Source organism: Nerophis ophidion, linkage group LG14 (genome assembly GCF_033978795.1).
Source record: "Nerophis ophidion isolate RoL-2023_Sa linkage group LG14, RoL_Noph_v1.0, whole genome shotgun sequence".
Classification (NCBI taxonomy): domain Eukaryota; kingdom Metazoa; phylum Chordata; class Actinopteri; order Syngnathiformes; family Syngnathidae; genus Nerophis; species Nerophis ophidion.
Window position 1 is genome coordinate 34,086,451 of NC_084624.1, and position 15,082 is coordinate 34,101,532.

The 15,082-nt window shown below is 38.8% G+C and overlaps 1 protein-coding gene across 1 annotated transcript in view; it reads right to left on the reverse strand.

Moving 5' to 3' along the window:
* dtna (dystrobrevin, alpha) overlaps positions 1–15,082 on the reverse strand; it is a 65,514-nt gene that overhangs the window by 31,328 nt on the left and 19,104 nt on the right. The window contains 9 exon segments of the mRNA XM_061920494.1: positions 1,074–1,157; positions 3,709–3,833; positions 3,978–4,030; positions 4,033–4,143; positions 7,690–7,795; positions 7,894–8,048; positions 12,032–12,117; positions 12,309–12,522; positions 12,596–12,676. Of these exon segments, the coding sequence (XP_061776478.1) occupies positions 1,074–1,157; positions 3,709–3,833; positions 3,978–4,030; positions 4,033–4,143; positions 7,690–7,795; positions 7,894–8,048; positions 12,032–12,117; positions 12,309–12,522; positions 12,596–12,676 (1,015 nt within the window).

Genomic DNA, 15,082 nt, shown 5'->3' on the forward strand with positions numbered 1-15,082 from the left:
TCGTAATTATTTGAAGTGCACTACGCAGAATAAACACAACATTATTAATATTGCTACTACGGATAATTTGATCAAAAATTCCCTAAAACAGCCCACTACCTATAATATAGGTTTTTTAAACATAAGATCCTTATAAAAAAAATGTGTCTGCTGTTACCTCAGAAATTGCCTGTTCGGATGTTATGATTGTGGCTCAGAGATTTGTATGTAGATTATATTTATTTTCCATAACAAACAGGATAACTTAAATACCCTGGCAGTGGCAATAAGCTTGAATGTTTGTATTTACATTTTGTGAGTTGATTTTCATAAAATATGCTATTTAACTGCTACTGTTTAACAAGTACTGATTTAAATTGTGTTTGCACAACAATGTTTTGGCGCTTTTGTTCTTGTGGAGAATATTTCAATAAATGTGCACTGAACAGTACTTTTGAATTCATTATTGGGCTTTGTGTGTACAATGCAGTTAATCGCGATTGATCGGAGAACTAGTGCGATTAACTTCGATTAAAAATTTTAATCGTTGCCCAGTCCTAATATATATATATATATATATATATATATATATATATATATTCATTGCGCACTAATTGACTGAAAGAGCACGCACTTGGCGCAATGTCATTTTATGGATGTGAAAATGCAAGAAATGTAATGCCTAGCGCATGTCATTATGTCAAGATAATGGCATTAGTATTTACTTAATTTAACAATATTCTTCACATATTGAGCAAAAAGGTCTCATATTTGTTTTTTCTAACAAGAAAATTGCACTAACAGTGAGAAAATACTTATTTTAAGGTATTTTGGGTTAATTGAGGTTAGCTAATTTGATCGGTTTTGGAAAGTCTTGACAATCCAAATTTCTTGTTCTACTGGCAGATAATTTTGCTTAGTTCAAGTAAAATCCCACTAATTTTTAATTTTTTTTTTCTTGTTTTTGAACACTGACTTTTTGCAGTGTAGGAGGGAACCGATGCAGTAACACACAAAATGGTTCATGGTCTGCTGGGAACCACGGACAAGCTGAAAAAAAACAACAATCCAGGACATCCATTGTGTGTACCTACTTTTTGGTGGAGTACGGGTTCCCTGATGTAGGCATGGAGTTGGAAAATGAGTATTCGCTGGAGACGTTCATGGGTCTTGGTGGCCTATAGGGAGAACAAAAGTGTTTTCTATCATCATGAGAATAATCAACATGCCAATATACATATACCACAAACGTGCGATGGAGATGCAAACCAAGCAACTGACAGCTGCTAGCAGTATACAGGAGTGTGGGTGAGTGGTGGGCGATGACAAACCATTAGAACAAAAAGTGATTCAATGGGACACATTTTGGAACGTGTAAAAGAATCAGATGAACACTTACCACGTATCTCTAGAGGGAGGGAAGTGAGGACAAAGAGAAACAAAATGACAAAGAGAAAAATCATGTCCTTTAACTGAGGCAGCACAGAAATAACTTGAAATATTAGATTACTATTGTTTCTTCTCTAAATAAATGTTACGAGTGTTCTAGCAGGAATTATGTAAAATAATATGGGTTCATTTTTCAATGCTACAGTCCACCTGCATTGGGATTAAGTGGTGCAGTTGCCAACAAGTTCAAGAAGATGGAGCGGGGAAAGAAAATACTTTGAACTCTAATGCTTCTTAAGTCCAATTAAAGCTTCTATTCAATTAACGCCAAGTCTTCTGGTCTACAAAAAAGTTCAAGTACCACTGATAGTCACACACACACTAGGTGTGGTGATATTACCCCACTGCTCCCCCCACCTGGTAGGTGGGGGGGAGCAGTGAGCAGCAGCGGTGGCTGTGCTCGGGAATCATTTTTGTGATTTAACCCCCAATTCCAACCTTTGATTCTGAGTGGGTAGGTATTGGGTCCCATTTTTATTGTCTTTGGTATGACTCAGTCGGGGTTTGAACTCATGACATACCGATCTCAGGGCGGACACTCTAACCACAAGGCCACTGAGCAGGTTAAAAGGAACTAAAATTATGGTATTAATGGCTATAGTCAATTTTTACTTGTAGTTGTTTTTTTTCATTAACTCCACAAGATGGCAGTGCCGTGAGTGGTAAGCATTATGCTGCTGTATTCACCTCTGCATGCACTTTAAAATGTTGACCACGCTACTCAGCTGTTGTGTGTTTTGCTCCTTAGGGGTATTTTAAAAGTGTTATGTGTTGTGCATTATCCTTCTGTAGTGGACATTTGCTTTTCTTTTGTCAGAGTTAAACAGTTGGAAGATAAAATCCCTGCTAGGCAAAAACAGCACAAATGTGCACTGCAGAGGACATCAATTTTGGAAGAGATAAACCTGAGAGGCAGTTTTTTTCATTTGCACTTTCTCATGCAATCCAAATGATAATTAAAGTGTTTTTTTGAATGACTTGCTTGGATGCACATAACGGGTTAAGAGTTTGGCAATGGCAGTGGTTCTCAAATGGGGGTACGCATACCTCTGGGGGTACTTGAAGGTATGCCAAGGGGTATGTGAGATTTTTCAAAAATATTCTAAAAATAGCAACAATTCAAAAATCCTTTATAAATATATTTATTGAATAATACGTCAAGAAAAAAATGAATGTAAGGTCATAAACTGTGAAAAAAAATACAACAATGCAATATTCAGTGTTGACAGCTAGATTTTTTGTGGACATGTTCCATGAATATTGATGTTAAAGATTTCTTTTTTTTTGTGAAGAAATGTTTAGAATTAAGTTCATGAATCCAGATGGATCTCTATTACAATCCCCAAAGAGGGCACTTTAAGTTGATGATTACTTCTATGTGTAGAAATCTTTATTTATAATGGATGATGTGGCGGCATAGCTCGGTTGGTAGAGCGGCCGTGCCAGCAACTTGAGGGTTGCAGGTTCGATTCCCGCTTCCGCCATCCTAGTCACTGCCGTTGTGTCCTTGGGCAAGACACTTTACCCACCTGCTCCCAGTGCCACCCACACTGGTTTAAATGTAACTTAAATATTGGGATTCACTATGTAAAGCGCTTTGAGTTACTAGAGAAAAGCGATATATAAATATAATTCACTTCACTTGTTTATTTTTCAACAAGTTTTTAGTCATTTTCATATCTATTTTTCCAAATAGTTCAAAAAAGACCACTACAAATGAGCAATATTTTGCACTGTTATACAATTTGATGAATCAGAAACTGATGACATAGTGCTGTATTTTACTTCTGTATCTCTTTTTTTCAACCAAAAATGCTTTGCTCTGATTACTTGAATTAAAAAAGTGTTCACAAAGGGTACATCACTGAAAAAAAGGTTGAGAACCACTGGGCTATGGCAGTGGAAGCTGCTCAAGTCTCTCTACTAATGCGTTTGTGTATGCGTGTGTGTGTGTGTGTGCGTGCACTACAAAGTCATATTTTGCGCCAAATACCTTCAAAAATGTATTTAATCACCTTAAGCTCAACTGTACTTCATAGGTTTTCTGCCTAAATTCTCGTGGGAAACCCTTTATCGAGCTTTTCACGCGGGGGTGCGACCTCAGACACAAAAGCTGAAGTGACGGCAACAGTGGCTACATTGTGGTATATTGCAATCACTCCCAGCACTGTAATTAAGCTTCATTGATTAGCTGAACCTGCAAGATTAACTGGAAACACTTAGAGGAGTCAGCGGTTTGAACATTTCCATGGTGGGGTGGGAAAAAAAAGAAGAACATACACTATATGCGCAAGGTTGAGAGGTTTCTCTGGCATTTCGGGGAACATGGGGTGAAGAGGCTCTCTGCTGGATGCACAGCTTAGCGACTTGCTGAGGGCATGGGACAGCTTCTTGGCGGGGGATTTCTAAAAGAGGGGGAACAAAACACGGCTTGAACGCGACCAACAGCATCCTTACGTCACGGTGAAGCAGAGCGAAAATAGCCACATTGACTGGTCCGGCTGCGGACAGACCTCCCTACCATCCTCCTCCACCCCGCCCCTTCTTACCCATGATGTATACTCCTTCATTTGATGCTGGTTGCTATGGGAACCGCTGGCATGCCCCTCCAGAAGCAGTCCTGACAGAGCTGGTAATTATGACATTGCTGGCAGCGGTAGCGGAAGCCCATCATACTCTCAGTATGGCAGTAGGAGCATTCGACCGGGTGAAAGACTGCGGGGGGGAGGGGTCAAACACACAAACACACACACACACACACACACACACACACACACACACACACACACACACACACACACACACACACACACACACACACACACACACACACACACACACACACACACACACACACACATTCATAAACAGATGTGGCATGAATAAACACAGATATTTGGCAAATGACAGCAAGGAGACAACTCTGATGCTGGCAAATGCACTCCAAAAATGGCAAAAGGCCCATTTGGGTCATCCCACTGAAGGCCCTCAACATGAGGGAAGAGAATTGAGGAATTAAAGGCCTACTGAAACCCACTACTACCCACCACGCAGTCTGATAGTTTATATATCAATGATGAAATATTAACATTGCAACACATGCCAATACGGCCTTTTTAGTTTACTAAATAAAATTTTTAAATTTCCCGGGAGTTTTGTCTCAAAAACGTCGTGTAAGGATGACGTGTACGCGTGACGTCACAGGTTTTTAGGAAGTATGAGCGCTGCGCGCACACACACAGCTAAAAGTCGTCATAATTACACAGTATTTTGGAGATCTGTGTTGCTGAATCTTTTGCAATTTGTTCAATTAATATTGGAAAAGTCACAGTAGAAAGATGTAGTTGGGAAGCTTTAGCCTTTAGCCACACAAACACACGGTGATTCCTTGTTTAAAATTCCTGGAGGTGAAGCTTTACTATGGATCAGAGCGCGGTCAAGCAACCATCAATCACGACGGAATGTCAACCAGCAGGTTTCGGTGAGAAAATTGCGGTAAAAAGTCGCTTCTTACCGAAGAAAAGCTGAGCTTGTGCTGTCCATAGCTGCCGTCGACTCCCCTGAGACACTGCGCGTCAAGACACCCGTAGACGTATACCTCCGACTATCAGGTACTATTTAACTCACTAAAACACTAGCAACACAATAGAAAGATAAGGGATTTCCCAGAATTATCCTAGTAAATGTCTCTAAAAACATCGGAATCCGTACCAATGCAATCACGTTTTTTTTCAAAGTTACTTTTTTTATTTTCATTTTTTTTTCCTAGTCCGTCGCTATCAATATCCTCAAACACGAATCTTTCATCCTCGCTCAAATTAATGGGGAAATTGTCGTTTTCTCGATCCGAATAGCACTTTTTGTTGGAGGCTCCCATTAAAAACAATGTCAGGATGTGAGGAGCCCCCACACGTGTGAGGTCATCGTCTGAGACTTCCGGTAGAGGCAGAGCTTTTCTCTTAGCACCGAAAGTTGCAAACTTTATCGTGGATGTTCTCTACTAAATCCTTTCAGCAAAAATATGGCAATATCGCAAAATGATCAAGTATGACACATAGAATGGACCTGCTATCCCCGTTTAAATAAGAAAATCTCATTTCAGTAGGCCTTTAAGGTAGAGTGTTTTGATACATTTGGCTAAGGTTCAATTTTTTTTAAACTTGTATTTGAATATAAAATTTGATTAGAATGATTTGATTAGGACAATGCATATTGATCAACATATGAGCAAAGCATCACAGTAAATATGCCAGAATTAAGCTACAATAGCTAAATTTCATCTGTTGTCCTAAGGCAGGCGCTATTAAAATACACATTTACAGACAATATCACACACATTTACTTGTATGACTTGAAAAGGCTTTATTCTGCTAAAGCATAGTTGCTATACAGCCTAAGTGTCAAAGTCAAGGCCCGCAGGCCAGATTCGGACAATTATCTATGGCCCCCTGGATGATATTTGATTAGTATTAGAACCGGCCCGCAGGCAAAAATGGCTACTAGTTGCGGTCATACAATTAATGATTGCGTGAGCTTGGAAGAGAGATTTGTGTTAAAAGCTAAATTATTAAATTGTTCCGACAGCGCACAAGAAAAAAGTCTCGGGTGAGAAAAGGAGAGGACTATTCTTATAGGCAAACAACATTTTCAGCAGCAGGGGTCGTCCTAACCGTGAGAGGTAGGACCACCATTTGCCACACATGGAATGTTAAACATTTTAAGAGGTATAAAAAAACGGTTTCAGTTTATTTCGAACAAGCTTAGTATAGTACGGGGGTCTGCAACCCGCGGCTCTTTAGCTCCGCCCTAGTGGCTCCCTGGACCTCTTTCAGAAATGTGTGAAAATGGAAAAAGAAGAAAAAAATATTTTTTGTTTTAATATATTTTCTGTAGGAGAACAAACATGACAAAAACCTTCCTAATTTTTAGAAATCTCATTGATTATGTTATACATGCTTCACTGATGAGAGTATGAGGCAAGCACTGTTTTGTCCTACTAAGTTCAGCGATCCTTGAACTCATCATAGTTTGTTTACATGTACAACTTTCTCCGATGCTGCCACAGAAAGACGTGTATATTGCCACTCCTTTGTCTCCTTTTGTCCACCAAACACTTTATGCTGTACGTTAGTGCACAAAGGTGAGCTTTGTTGATTTTAGTGATTTGCTGCAGTGCGAATATGCCATATTTGGTCAATCCAAAGTTCGCATCGAACATGCTATTTAGGCTAGCTGTATGTATATATTGCATCAGTATGCCTCGTTTGTAGGTATATTTGAGCTCATTTAATTTCTTTTACTTAAGTTCTCTGTGTATTTGATGTATATTTGCATTTCTCATGACACATTATCTGGATGTAATATTAGCTGCATTTCTAATAGTTGTTTATGTGCCATGTTGTTCCAGACCACAGCAAACGTTACCCAGCTTGCAAAGAATATAAATAAATCCATTAGAAGAAGACAGCCAGGCGTTTCCTGAAACTTGGACACGCATCTATACCTGTGGCCAATCTGAGCCAGTAATTTCCAAAAGTTATCTCATCCTGTGGGAAGCCTCCATTTAACTAATAAGTTCCAATGTTCCAAGGGGACGGCGTGGCGTAGTGGGAGAGTGGCCGTGCGCAACCCGAGGGCCCCTGGTTCAAATCCCACCTAGTACCAACCTCGTCACGTCCGTTGTGTCCTGAGCAAGACACTTCACCCTTGCTCCTGATGGGTGCTAGTTAGCGCCTTGCATGGCAGCTCCCTCCATCAGTGTGTGAATGTGTGTGTGAATGGGTGAATGTGGAAGTAGTGTCAAAGCGCTTTGAGTACCTTGAAGGTAGAAAAGCGCTATACAAGTACAACCCATTTATTTATTATTTATTTATCAATGTTGCAAAAATGTTTACAATAAAAATTAAAATACAACATTTCTGTCAATGAACAGTTGCGTCAGCCTTTGATAGTAGGCTAATATAGACACTGACATCATGTGTTGTCTTCATTATAACACTTACATAATGATTTTAGTTTTTTGCGTCTCCAGACACATTTTTTGTGTGTATTTTTGGCCCAATATGGCTCTTTCAACATTTTGGGTTGCCGAGCCCTGGTAAAGTAGGAATGTCAGGTTGTAGGGTGCCACAGTTTGACACTGGATTAGATTATTTCATTATTCTTGCTGCAAAAAAAAATTGTTAAATTGACCAGCATCCTCCCTGAACAAATTGTATTCAACCTTCCAGATACTGTATGCTGTGTTGATGAGCTGCTTACCATTCTCGACGTTGGTGAGCCGGTGCATGAGCGGTAACCACACCAGACACTGAGGAGGCGGGTCTGACATCAGCGTGTCCAAGAAAGTGTTGAGGGAGACCTTTTTCTGCCCAAATCAGATGTCCAGCAAGGTTTGAGTGCGAGAAAAAGCACACACACACACACAGACACACACAGTACATGTCATGATTAATGGACCCTCACCTGCTGCGCGAAACAGCTTTTGGCAGCTTGCTCCGTGTATCTAAACGATGGACCCTCAAAGACGGCCGTGGGTAGCTTGAGAACCTCCCTCAGGAACTGGTCAAACTGCGAATACGCCATGATTCCTGCCGAATCCGATATCTGTGAAAAAATGTCTGAAAACGACGTGGTGGGGAGGGGGGGCGGGGAGTGTAATTCATCACACGAGTGAATCAAACTAATTGTCAGCTTGCAACGCAAGTCTGGCTAATTACAACATCACACAATGCAATTATCCCACTTATTTTTGAAAACAAATCAAAGACTGGCAGCTGTTCACACTGTTTTTGGTACACAACAAACAGCCTATATTTTACTCTACCACTTAATGCTACAAACTCTGTTTCCATATGAGTTGGGAAATTGTGTTAGATGTAAATATAATTGGAATACAATAATTTGCAAATCATTTTCAACCCATATTCAGTTGAATATGCTACAAAGACAACATATTTGATATTCAAACTGATAAAAAAATGTTGTTGTTGCAAATAATCATTAATTTTAGAATTTGATGCCAGCAACATGTGACAAAGAAGTTGGGAAAGGTGGCAATAAATACTGATAAAGTTGAGGAATGCTCATCAAACACTTATATGGAACATCCCACAGGTGTGCAGGCTAATTGGGAACGGTTGGGTGCCATGATTGGGTATAAAAGCAGCTTCCATGAAATTTTAAGTAATTCACAAACAAGGATGGGGTGAGGGTCACCACTTTGTAAGCAAATTGTCGAACAGTTTTAGAACAACATTTCTCAACAAGCTATTGCAAGGAATTTAGGGATTTTACCATCTACGGTCTGTAAAATCATCAAAAAGTTGAGAGAATCATGAGAAATCACTGCACGTAAGCGATGATATTACGGACTTTTGAGCCCTCAGGCGGTACTGCATGAAAAACCCGACATCAGTGTGTAAAGGATATCACCACATGGGCTCAGGAACACTTCATAAGACCACTGTCCACATTTCAAATTATATTTGGAAACAGAGGACGTGGTGTCCTCCAGAACAAAGAGGAAAATATCCATTAGGATTGTTACAGCTGCAAAGTTCAAAGCCAGCATCTGTGATGGTATGGGGGTGTATTAGTGCCCAAGGCATGGGTAACTTACGCATCTGAAGGCACCATTAATGCCGAAAGGTACATACAGGTTTTGGAGCAACATATGTTGTCATCCAAGCAACGTTATCATGAACACCCCTGCTTATTTCAGCAAGACAAGTGTTACAACAGCGTGGCTTCATAAAAAAAGAGTGCGGATACTTTCCTGGCCCGCCTGCAGTACAGACCTGTTTCCCATCGAAAATGTGTGGTGCATTATGAAGCGTAAAATACGACAGTGGAGACCCTGGACTGTTGAACAACTGAAGCTCTACATAAAACAATAATGGGAAAGAATTCCACTTTCAAAGCTTCAAATATTAGTTTCCTAAGTTTCCAAATGTTTATTGAGTGTTGTTAAAAAAAAAGGTGATATAACACAGTGGTGAACATGTCCTTTCCCAACTACTTTGGGACGTGCTGCAGCCATGAAATTCTAAGTTAATTATTATTTGCAAAAAAAAAATAAAGTTTATGAGTTTGAACATCAAATATCTTGTCTTTGTAGTGCATTCAACTGAATATGGGTTGAAAAGGATTTGCAAATCATTGTATTCCGTTTATATTTACATCTAACACAATTTCCCAACTCATTTGGAAACGGGGGTTTTTACATGTGCACATCGGTAATGGTTTTAGTTTATTTTGAACATGCATACAAGGTTAGATTGAAGTGTGTCTAATTCAAGATGTCCGAAAAGATGTATAGAGCTTAATACATTTGATCCCACTCACTACTTCATTGATGCACCACATAAAATATTTTTGAATTGTGTTAAATATGTCCCAATCAACATTTTAAAGGTTATGTTAACGAGAGATGCGTGGTGGTAGACGACCAACATGTATACCACCATTTTTGGGATTTTTGTCATGCATTCAAAAACACAATTGGATGAAATCAACCCTTTTACAAAATAATTTCAATAAATAATAAAGTCTGATAAATACATAATGAAAAAATAAATGGTAGAAAATATTAAAACAGCATGTATTTTTGTAACTGGCAAAAGTGGTGAAATGTGCTCAAAGGTGGGGTTGTACCAATCCAATATTGATATCGGATATCAGTCCAATATCATAAAATAAACAAGCGTCAAACAAGTATCTCCGTCAAAAGCTCTGATACAAGCAGTACTGCAGTGTGGTTTCTTGTGCAAAGCTGCAAAGCCAATTAACTTCTAAATATATTCCAATAAGCACACAAGTTTGGTCTTTTCTTCTGTTTTAGTCAAATCATATACAAAACATGGTAGGCTAAGGGCTACTAGGAGGTTTCAGCTACACAATAGCAAAACACACTATAGCCCACAAGGTAAACATATTTAATTTGTGTCCTTAATTTAATAATATTGCAGTGTAAAACACCACACCTCTCAATAGAAACATCCATCCATCCATTTTCTACCGCTTATTCCCTTTCGGGGTCACGGGGGGCGCTGGCGCCTATCTCAGCTACAATCGGGCGGAAGGCGGGGTACACCCTGGACAAGTCTCCACCTCATCGCAGGGCCAACACAGATATATCAAATAATAAACAATTGATATTACATACTAAAAAAGTATTCAGTAACAAACGTGTCCGCATCATGAACTTAACTTAATAAAATATTGTTGCCACGGGGTGCCCACGAAAACAATTACCACTCCACTTCAATTTAAAGACAGCCTAAGTCCATTCCAAATGATTTGGTATTTTTTATACCCACCATTTTTCTCCACATGAGTCTTGGTGATTTTATTTATTTATTATGCCATAGTACTTTAATCACAATCATTTTTAATGGTTTAGTAGGTATCATTTTTTTTTGTTCTACAGTGTGCCTGTATACTGGTGATCGTTCTTGTGGGTTTTTTTTTAATGTTTCTATGTTTTATGTGATTCGTGTTTGCTTGTTTCATTCTGTCTTGACGCTGGATTACAAATGTCTGCACAACTAGTTTACCTCCAGGTACCATTAAAGCACAGGTGTCAAACCCAAGGCTTGGGGGCCAAATGTTGCCCGCCACTTCATTTTATTTGGCCCTCGAAATCCTGGAAATAATATGTATCAAAGTACTATAACATGTATTACTAAATGTATTCTTTTTTTGTATTTTGGCAGAATAAAAATACATTTACTCCATGAAATAGCTAATTTTGTTAACTTGAATATTGTTTAATTATGCAAAAATATATTATCAAAAATTCAAACCATTTTTTTGAAGACAAATAAATACTAAAATAATAATGAAAAAAGAAAGTTATCCATCAAATTGTGCAATGTAAAAGTAGCAATAGATTCAATGCTAAAATTGTGAAATTTACTGTGGTTTTTACAGCATTTTTCTCAGCATGAAAAAAAAAAGGACTTTTTTACTGTAATAAACTATGGTGTCGTTTTGGCATTTACAGTAATTCACCGGAAAATCTACAATTGTTGATTTGCGGTAAAAAATAAAAATAAACTTTAAGCTCCGATGCCAAATTTTACTGTAAAATGCATTTTTTTTAAATTTACATTAAAAATAACTAATGTAATTTTACAGTAAAATTTTGGCAGCTGCCTTTTTTTTTTTTTTACCATAAAAACAGCAGTACTGTTTTTTCCATTCACAGTAATATACACACATTTTTAAGGTGAAATTATTGCAATTTACCAACATTTTTTTACATTTTAGTTTAATAAAAATCTGCTAATAATATGCATAAAACATTGTGTATTAATAGTGCTCACTGTTAAAAATGGCTAAACATAACTGCGATGTGGCCCTCAGTGAAAACGACTTTGACACCTCTGCATTAAAGAAACCTTGACTTTGAACTTGACTTTTCTAGCATTCAATCCATCCATCCATTTTCTACCGCTTGTCCTGTTCGGGGTCACGGGGTTGCTGGAGCCTATCTCAGCTTCCACACTACTAAATAATAAACATATGTAAGAGTCATGCTGTTATAATATCGACTCGGGACAAGCTTTATGAAAAATAAAAACAGGATTTTGTAGCTCACATCTTAATTTATCCAGAATTTTGCCTCCACAGAATGTCGCTAACGCCATCTTCACAACAAAGACCGATATCTTTCCATGTCCATCCCTAAATGAAGCAAATAAAAATGACATTAAAGTTACACATTTAGTTGTTTCAGCACACGCTGTGGAAGAAATAACATTATTTTGTTTGAAATGTTTGAAAACACCGTTACAGCAAACACGTCCCTCCATTTTTCACACTGGATTCGCTCCCAAACCTCGGCTGACAACGGGCAGAGTGGCGGTGCGACTCACGGGTCATAGGCTGCCAGCAGGAAGTTGAGCAGCATGCTGATGGAGTGATCCACGTTAATCTGGTGAGTTGTGGGCATGCGTTTGTTGAGCTGGTACAGTACGGTGGAGAGCACCACTTCCAGGCGGGCCACGGGGAGCTCGGCGCTGACGTCCATGGTGTTGAGGCCGTTCTCTCTGAAGGCCTCGATGAGGTTCCAGATGTCGATCAAATGCACTGGAAAGCAAGCGTGAACAACACACTTTGAAGCCTTCATGTTGGAGTGCTGAAGAGGACATTTTATACTCACAGTTGCATTTCTTCTGCACAAATCTGAGCTTGCAGGCAGTCCTGTATGTTGACAGACGTATGGAGTCCAAATCCTGAGCCCCTGAGGAAGATTTTTTTTGTCAATTTCCTCAATATGACTATCAACATTTTGATATCTAATGGTCTGATTTGTGTTCATTTTAAAGGCCTACTGAAATAAGATTTTCTTATTCAAACGGGGATAGCAGGTCCAATCTATGTGTCATACTTGATCATTTCACGATATTGCCATATTTTTGCTGAAAGGATTTAGTAGAGAACATCCACGATAAAGTTCGCAACTGGAGAAAAGCCCTGCCTCTACCGGAAGTCGCAGACGATGACGTCACATGTTGAGGGCTGCTCATATATTCACATTGTTTTTAATGGGAGCCTCCAACAAAAACAGCTATTCCCACCGTGAAAATGACAATTTCCCCATTAATTTGAGCGAGGATGAAAGATTCGTGTTTGAAGATATTGATAGCGACGGACTAGAAAAAAAAACAAAAAAAAAAGATTGCAATCGCGTTGCATTGAGACGGATTCATATGTTTTTAGAAACATCTACTAGGATAATTCTGGGAAATCCCTTATCTTTCTATTGTGTTGCTAGTGTTTTAGTGAGTTTAACAGTACCTGATAGTCGGAAGTGTTGACGCGCAGTGTCTTGGGGAAGTCGACGGCAGCTGTACGGGAGGCAGAAGCTCAGCTGATATCCGGTAAGAGGCGACTTTTTGAACCACAATTTTCTCACCGAAACCTGCTGGTTGACAAGTCCGCTGTGATCCATACTAACGTTTTACCTCCGTGAATTTTAAACAAGGAATCACCGTGTGTTTGTGTGGCTAAAGGCTAAAGCTTCCCAACTCCGTCTTTCTACTGTGACTTCTCCAATATTAATTGAACAAATAGCAAAAGATTCAGCAACACAGATCTCCAAAATACTGTGTAATTATGCCGTTAAAGCAGACGTTTTTTAGCTGTGTGTGTGCGCAGCGCTCATATTCATAACAGCGCTCATATTCATAACAGCGCTCATATTCATAACACGCGTACACGTCATCATTACGCGACGTTTTCAAGAAAAAAGTCCCGGGAAATTTAAAATTGCAATTTAGTAAACTAAAAAGGCCGTATTGGCATGTGTTGCAATGTTAATATTTCATCATTGATATATAAACTATCAGACTGCGTGGTGGGTAGTAGTGGGTTTCAGTAGGCCTTGATTTGTGTTCATTTTAAAGCACCCTTACAATGTAAAATTATATTTTTTATGACGTCATGATCACCACACGAAAAATAAAATAAATATGAAGTTAAGGCTTAGGTAAACTTCTTATAAAAAAAGCCTGGAGCTCTGCAAACTATCCGCCTGTCAGCTACAGACTCATTTTGCTTTTTCTTCACCAAATATGCTAACTTATGTTGCTGTTAAAATGTGACTGTAATGTTAGCATTGTAGCTCGATAGCTCTGCTACTATGTTTGTTTTCTCCTTTTCCCCTCCTTAATGTTACATTGATGTATGTAATATATGTCATCTTTTACGTTGGACAAGTGCAAAATGACAGTGTGTGTGTAAAAAGTGCATGATAGGCAAACACAGCGCATTAACATTAAAGTTACAGACACGCAAAACATCATGTTGCAAGGAGGGCTTTTAAACTGTCTAAATTCCAACAGCCGAGCTATATCTTGGCAAACGCACTGCCAACAAAGAAGATTCCTGCCTATTAGTGGTTAGATATACATTTTACTGCACATATACAAAACATACATATATATATATATATATATATATATATATATATATATATATATATATATATATATATATATATATATATATATATACATACATACATATATATATATATTAGGGGTGGGCAAATTAATGCGTTAATTACGCGTTAACTCATCAATCTATTAACGCCGACAATTATTTTATCGCACATTTGCGTATGTTGTTTACATGCTTTTATTTTGTTAACGCCTTTTCTTAACAAGATGGCGTCGCCCGGATGTACTTCGGCGTCGGGGGCTCTTGGTAAAGATGGAACATTTGACAAAAATACCGGACAATTCTGCAAATTTCATGGCTGGCTTACAGCGTGGTCAATTGACCGCCAGACAATTCTGAATGTGGATAGATCGGCCGTTTTGGACTGAATGAGGCGTGCTTGCTAGACCGGCTAGCTAGCATGGGAATACTTTGCCGGCTACATCCAGCGGCCTGTGAAGCAGCGGAGTATATGTGTTGTCTGTCTATTTATGAATAATGCAGACGAGGCGTGTTGGCTGAGTTCTTAATGTTTGCTTTCAGAGCGTGCATATCACAACATACAAGATGCCGTTATGGCGACACAACCTATACTGGGCTACCGCGCATGCTCGTCACTCCTGTTGCATGCTGGGTAGGGTAGTTCTTTTTTTCCCTGGCTCATAACATCACAATATAGTACCATGTATATGCGTTCAGTTTATGA